Here is an 8015-nt window from a genome sequence, read left to right on the forward strand (position 1 = left end):
GGTCTAGGAGCCCGGTGTCTCCTTGCCCCTGAGGCTTCCATAACCGTTTCTTCTTTCTTATTACCTTTGGCCATTCCTCCAGACCCGCCTTGGATGGCTTGGGAGGTTGCCCTAATGGCCGACTGACTCAAGATTCTTCCTGTCTTCAGACCATTCTCCACCATTTCACCAATCTTAATCGCCTCTGCAAAAGGTTTGCCCATGGCCGACATCATGTTCTGAAAATAGTCCGCTTCCTGGGCCTAGAAATACAGTGACCATTTCTACCTCATCCATTGGAGGCTTCACTCTTGACGCCTGTTCGCGCCACTTAATTGCATATTCTCGAAAACTTTCTGAGGGTTTCTTCTTCAGATTAGCCAAGGAGTTCCTGTCCGGCGCAATGTCTATATTGTACTGAAATTGCCTAACAAAGTCTCTGGCAAGGTCGTCCCAAATATGCCAACGTGACACGTCTTGGTCCATATACCACTCGGAGGCAATGCCGATTAAGCTTTCTCCAAAATACGCCATCAACAATTCCTCTTTGCCACCGGCTCCCCGTAACTGATTGCAATACTTCTTCAGGTGAGCAATGGGGTCACCGTGCCCGTCATACTTCTCAAATTTTGGTGTTTTGAAACCTGGTGGCAGATGTACATGAGGGAACATACATAGATCCGTGTATGAGACACTCTTTTGCCCGCTCAATCCTTGCATGTTTTTCAAGCTCTGCTCGAGGCTTCTCATTCTCTTTGCCATTTCATCCTGCTCTGGGTCTTTGGGGGTTTGTCCTGCCCTGGTGTAGGCTCGTATGGGGGTGGCTGAGAGTAATTATATGTGGGATATTGAGGAGGATCTGACGGAAATACAGGGTTTTGGAATGTGAATGCTGAGGGATCAAAGGCAGGCCTTGGCAGCGAAGGTTGTGTTGTAGCAGGACATGGTGGGGCAGTGAAGATGTTAGGAGCTGCTCCCGCTGGGAACACCTGGGGGCGAACCTCAGAAGGCATTCCAACGAAATGAGCGGTCATGGTAGGTTGCCCAAAAGGGGTAGGAGGGTGACTGATAGAGACTGTGGTAGCACCTCCAGCTCTAGGGAATAACTCTGGGAATCCGGGAATATTGCTTGGGGGTTCCTTTCCATTGTTCCAAGCATCCCACATTTCCATCAGTCGCAGGCGCAAGATCCGATTTTCTTCAGCTGTAAAAGATTCAGAGGCCGGGACCCCCGAGATGGGGCTATCTTCTGAGATGGGGACTGCGGGCAAAGTCATTTCTGTAGACATTTCCACACTTCCTTTCGATCTGGTAAAGTATTGATGCGATGCCAGCTTACCACAACCAACCACCGTTTCTAAAAGCTAGGCTGGAAATCAGCAACACACGGTTAGTTTGAGACAAGTAACAGATAGGTAATCGTACATTGGGGTGTGATGCACCTATACAGTTAAACGGTTGTCTACATGTTTGCACTGGTTGCATGCGTCATTCCGGCTTTTTTTTTTTTTCTTTTTTCTATTTTCTCTTCTTTTGATTTTCACTCTTTGTTTTTCTTGCTTTTCTTTCTCTTTTTGTTTTTCTCTCATTTTTCCTTTCCCTCTGTTTTTCATTTTCTGCTTTTCCTTTTGCCATGGTCTTTCTCTCGATTCCTTATTTTCTCTTTTGCGTTTCTTTTCCTCTCTTGTTTTTCTTTTATTTCCTTCCCTCGTATTTTTTTTTAGGGTTACGGTCGAATCCTATGGAGATTGCCTACGTATCATAACCCCGCATGAATCAGACCAAGCGTAGTTCTTGCAAATAGGGTAAATAAACTAACTTTTTTTTTTTGGAATTTTGAAAGAAATGCTTTAAAAAAAAGGAAAACAATTTTTTTTGATTTTTGATTTTGATTTTTCTTTTGATTTTTGAAGAAAGACTTCTAAACAATTCTTTTCTTTTTATTGGAACTTCGGAAATTTTTAGAAGTAAAAAGAAATATTTTTGTTTTTCTCTTCTTTTTTTTTTTTTTTGATTTTGAAAGTTGCCTCTTACTTTCTAAAAAGGGACTTTTACGAAATGTTTTGGATTTTTGAGCAAAAATATTTTCGGACTCAATTTTCAAACCGTTTTTTTTTTTTTATATATATTTTTCATTTATGAAAGAAAGACATCTAAGGAGTATTTTAATGACTTATTTTGACTTAAAAGGAAAAGCGGCTATTTTTGCAAACTTTTCTTTATCTAGAAAAACAAGGACTTGGTTTTGCAGATACGGCCTTTCAGCACTTCTGGGAGGAAGATTTTAAGGCTGTGCCCGCAAACCATTTAAAATGACTCAGGGTGGCTGTTCTTGCCAAAATAGCCTTCCGACGTCCTTTTGGGGACATTCGGCTTATTTTAAAACGAGAATGGCATCACCCGACTTATTTTGTATTAAAATTTTGGTATTTTTTGGCTATTTTTGCAAAAGGGTGGTTGGACCCGATGAGGGTTGCCTACGTATCTCACATTCGGTGAGAATCAAACCGGCGTAGTTCGGGCAGATTGGGAACTGATTTGAACTTTGGGAATTTTAAAAGTAAAAAGAAAATACTTTTTGTTTGAGTTTTTCATTTGTTTTCTCTGTTTCTAAGGAAAAAGAAAATATTTTTGGATTTTGGATGTGACCTCTTAATTTTCGAAAGGGGGACTTCTTTAAGAAAAATATTTTGAATTTCTGAGCTTTTATTTATTTATAAAAGTACTTCTAAGGAAAAGCAAAAATATTTTTGGAACTTCAAAATTAGTTTTTTTTTTCAAAATTTTTATTGACATTTACAAAAAAAAAAGACTTCTAAAAAAATAAGAGTATTTTTGGATTTTTGTTTCTGATTTTTTTNTTGAGCTGCACACAAATTACAGAATAAACATTCCAAACCTTACACACTCCACAACAATCCAAATCAATATTAACAATATCTGAAAGAAACCAAAGGTAAAAATCAAATCATTTCACAAAATCTTATCCCCTTTTACCGAGAACCAGTGTATACCTAAACAAGTACAACCTCACATCGTATATCAACACTATAACACTCATGAAGCTTAAAAAAAAGGAAAAAGAAGAGGCCAAGAGAGCAAACAACCAGTTCCCAAATTAGCAATATAAGCTTAATTTCATCAATAAATCCATGCCGTGAACCAATCAGAAAACATCAGAGAGCAATTCCAACATATATACACAAACAAATTTCAGCAAAATTATAGCACATGGATATCCAAATAACCATTACATTTCGATATTGAGATAAATACCTCTAAACTGCAACAGAGATAAACTTGAGTATCCAAATAAAGACGGAAGGGAAGCTGGAGCTCAGCGACAAAGCAGAAAATAGCAGCAGCAAATCAACCCGGACCGATTTGAATCAATAAATAAAATCTCTAATGACGACTCGAACGGAACTTTGACAAAGCTCAAGGATGGTGTTCGGACTGATTATTGAAGCTATTTTTTTAGCCCATTTTTTGGGCTGTTTTCAACTGATTTTCATTGCATTTTGTGACAATTTTAGCTGGATTTTCACATGGTTTTATAGTAGTTTAAGTGGCTGATTTCTACTGTATTTTTGGGGTGATTTTAGTCGCCACTACTCTTAACCTCTCCTCTCTGTTCGTGTTTGTGTGTTGGCTGCTGTGGAGAAGATGGAGATGGAAGAAGAAGAAGGGTGGGGATGCGCCGTGGCTCTAGATTTCTAAGGGGTGAAGGATCTATCCAAAAATCTCCTCTATTTTGTGCCTTAGCTCTCCTTTTATGTGAGAGATTATGGCAAAGGGTAATGGGTATTTTGGGTAGGGAAATTGGACTTTGAGTGGGTTATTGGGTTTGTATAGATTTGGATATAGGCTTTGGGCTCAGCATTAATATTGGCCCAATTTCACAAGACAAACCTTTCTTTTCCAACTCTTTCTTTTATTTTTTAATTTTTCTTTTTCTTTTAATTAAAAACATACAAATTAAAAATCCGAAATTATCCAAACATATGAAATTAAACTAATTAGCTAATTATAAAAATTATAAAAATCACTTAATTCTTAACTAAAAGAAAAAAAATCAATAAACTAAAATTAAAAGACAAAAAATGTAAAAATGAGCTATTTTTGTGATTTTCAAATTTTTATAAAACAAGTAACTACCGATTGATCCTAAGAATGTAAAAATAAAGCCTAATGCCATGCATGATATTTTTTGGTATTTTTCATTATTTAAATAAAATTCAAACGTGCACAAAAATGCAAACAATTAATAAAAATCCTACAAAATCCTATAAAATGGCAAATAATTGAAAAAAAATCTATTATCTTTGATTTTATAGGAGCAATTCATATAGGGCAAAAATCACGTGCTTACAGCTGCCCCTCTTTGCTCGGAAACATGAAGAGTTTTCGGGCAAAGATAAAGTGAGCAATATGAGAGATTTTTGCCCGTTTGAAACTCCATGAGAAGCGTTTTTGAAAAGAGCCTGACCGAACCCTGCTTCAGAGGTTGCCTACATATCTTTGGCTTTAAAGGAATCAGGTCAGTGTAGTTCTGGAAGTTTTGGTAGCTGGGACTACCGGGAGCAATGATTTCACTGCTGTTGCTGCTGCTACTGCTTGCTGACCCCCTTATTACACCAAAAGGAAAATCAAAGCTAAGCTAGCTATGCCTATCAACTATGAGTTACAAGATTCCTATCTATAATTCTCTTGAAGCTTGATCTTGAGTCTTAGCTGATTTTGCTGTGGACTCCAATCTGAATCTTGATGCTCGCAAGTTGTAGGTGTTGTTTCTTTCTGCAGCATTGGGTCAAAGCGGAATCAGCGGAGCTTATGACTTTAATCAAATTTTGAGCAATCCGCACCTTTGTTTGCTTCAACATTTTGAATTCATTTCTTTTTGTTCTTTTCTTCTTTTCTTTATTCTGGATTGAGACTCATTCCATCGGTCGTCTCGCACCCCTGTGCCTCGGTGTTAGACCTGCTTAAGACACAAAAACAAACAAACGAACGAAATTTTTCTGCCCCAGTTTTCACTAGGAAAATTTCGTGAGTTAGTTGTGACACATATCTAAGCGATCAAATCAGGATTGTGTAGGGAGATCCTCGGTTTTTGGCCGGGATTTGGAAAGAAAAAGCTCCTCGGTTTTTGGCCGGGATTTGGAAAGAAAAAGCTCCTCGGTTTTTNTTGATTTTATAGGAGCAATTCATATAGGGCAAAAATCACGTGCTTACAGTTAACAATATACTTTGTAAGCTAGAAAACAATCAAAAGTAAGGGAAGGGTAAATCGTAATCAAATATAGTAGACCTAGAGTGTAAAGATGATGTTATTGTTGTAGATCTAGTATTATACAGTGATAATATGAACTCAAGAGAATATGTTCGTTTGAGACAGAGATAGAGAGAGTCAGAAAATGAGAGAGTTGTATTATTCCCGAGTCCTCTTCTTTACAATGTGAAGGTCTCCTTATATAATAAGAGACCTTCCTCGAAATAATCAAAAAGTTACAAAAATAGGTAACGTTTTCCTAGTGAAGACACTGAGTCCTAAACGATGTCGCTTTTGTCCCCACGTCCGAGTCGTACCCATTACGTTAGTCGGCGTACACTCACCGGGCGTACCCATTGGCGTAGAGACGCTGACGGTCAAATTTGACCCCATACAAAGGTTTCTTTTAATTTTCAATACTTGTTTTCTATGAGCACAGTTTTGAGCTAGATTATCAACTTCCTTAAAATACTGTTTCATGTCCTAGTGGTTGTCGAGCCTTGGCATTTCAATAATTAGAAAGAGAAATAGAGCGTCATAATAGGTAGTGAAGCGATTGCAAGTCTAGAGAAGTCATGAGATGAATGAGTTTCCCGGCATACGCCTAGGGCAAAGACATAAAAGTCTCTTTTAATTTTTTCATATTTTTTCTCATGAGCATGAATTTAGGCTAGGTTACCAACTTAAGTATTGTTTTATGTCCCAAAGGTTTTCAAGCCTTGGCATTTTGATAATTAGAAAGAGAAATACATAGCAATATAATAGGTAGTGAAATGATTGAAAAAGCAGATTTTTTAAGGTTTTGACTCTAATATCATCATATGAAATTAACATAACTCAAACTGTATGTGCAAATTTTTTTTTTCTCTCAACTTACACATTATTGGACCACATTTATCCACACACCATCATACTCCCTAAGACTCTTTTCTAAATTATAACTAACACACCAAATCAAAAGCAAAAATGAGTAATGATCAGTGGTGTTGTCATTGCAATGTACTTCCTCCGTTTCAATTTATATAAACCTATTTCCTTTTTAGTCCATGCCAAAGAAAATGACCCCTTTTCTTATTTGAAAATAATTTACCTTTATGCAATAATTTATAGCCACGCAAAATATATGTTCCTCATTTAATACCACAAGTTCAAAAGTCTTCTCTCTTTTTTTAAACTTCGTGCCCAGTCAAATAGGTTCACATTAATTGAAACAGAGGGAGTACTAGTTTTAAAGGGGATCTTTTGTTTGGGGGGGTTTGGGGGGGGGGAGGGGTTGTTCCTTTAAACCCTTATTTTGTCCAAATTAAAAATATGTAATTCACTGGGCTTTACTTGCCACGCTTCAAAAGTGTAGCTATAGGGTACTAGCAAAGGTGTAGCCTATTAACTGTAAAGTGTGGCATGTATAGTAACAAAGGTCACATTGTGCTAGTGTTGCTTAGAGTTAAAGGCGATGCCTGAAAAGTATTGCTCGTAAGATAGTCCATTCGTCTCAATTTATGTGAAGGTGTTCGAATTTCGAGAGTTAAATAAGTTGTTCTTTTGCCACAATTTTATCATGTCTTTTAAATATGCTAAATTATCAATTGTTGTAACTTATAGCACTTTTTTACGTCGTTTCTAATTATGTAAAAAAAAAATCAAATACTTAAAAGTTTTATGTCCAAATATGCATGGTCAAAACTAAAAAGTTTGAATCTCGAAAAATAAAAAATATCATGTAAATTGGGAAAGAAGGAGTATGTTACACTAGCTAGAGAAAACAAATATAATTAACCTATTCCTTATTCACAAATAGAATATCGAGTTGATCTAATTTATTTTAGCTTTAAGGATTAGTTAAATTGATTTTCGAAAAGCACAAAATGTCATATAAATTGGGACGGAGGAGTACATATGACAAGTTTGAATCTTTGCATGATGGCTAGTGGTGCATTACATGCATGCTCATAGAAATGTAGGTGCTAATTACATGCCCAAAATACACAAAAAGAAGCTACAAAGAGGAGTTACGTAAGGAGAGCACTAGATAGAAAAACAAAAGCAAAATTTGATAAGACCTTGCAACAATAACGTATACACCACAAGATCACTAGCTTCAACTAGATGGAGGTAGAATTTAGATTATAAGGAGAGGGGGGACAAGGAGGAGGGCGAACGGGTGTCCTTGGCCACGGTGGGTGCGGGAATGGCGGCCGAGGCGGCTTGGGCGGGAACGGGAATGGCGGCCGAGGCGGCTTAGGCGGGAACGGGAATGGCGGCCGAGGCGGGAACGGGTGTGGCGGCCGAGGCGGCTTGGGCGGGAACGGGTGTGGCGGCCGAGGCGGCTTGGGCGGAAACGGGAATGGCGGCCGAGGCGGCTTGGGCGGGAATGGGAATGGCGGCCGAGGTGGCTTAGGCGGGAACGGGTGCGGTGGCCGAGGCGGCTTGGGCGGCCGAGGCGGGAACGGGAAAGGAGGCAATGGCTCAGCATAGCCACACATTCCATAAAAACAAAGACTAGGAAATTGACATCTATGTTCACAACTTCCACAATGAAAAGGGTTCATATTAGTATTAATACAAAGCCCTCTACAACATTGCCACGTAAAAGGACATCTTATACCACAAAGTCCACAATTATTCACATCACTAGTAACTTCAACACAACGATTCCTACAACAAAGCCTCTTTATTCTAGGAGGAAATTCACCTTCATTACAAATCCAAGGCCTATTCCAACAACCAATGGCTCGTGGATTTTTCACTACTACACTTTTAAGCC

At 38.3% G+C, this 8015-nt stretch overlaps 1 protein-coding gene across 1 annotated transcript in view; it reads left to right on the forward strand.

Moving 5' to 3' along the window:
- The window catches only part of LOC109239373 (PE-PGRS family protein PE_PGRS47-like), an 8571-nt gene extending 845 nt beyond the window's left edge, over positions 1-7726 (forward strand). Inside the window, exon 2 of the mRNA XM_019405928.1 lies at positions 7388-7726. Within this exon, the coding sequence (XP_019261473.1) occupies positions 7388-7726 (339 nt within the window). The remainder of the gene's footprint in view (positions 1-7387) is intronic.
- Positions 7727-8015: the final 289 nt, after the last annotated feature.

Source organism: Nicotiana attenuata, unplaced genomic scaffold (assembly GCF_001879085.1).
Source record: "Nicotiana attenuata strain UT unplaced genomic scaffold, NIATTr2, whole genome shotgun sequence".
NCBI lineage: Eukaryota > Viridiplantae > Streptophyta > Magnoliopsida > Solanales > Solanaceae > Nicotiana > Nicotiana attenuata.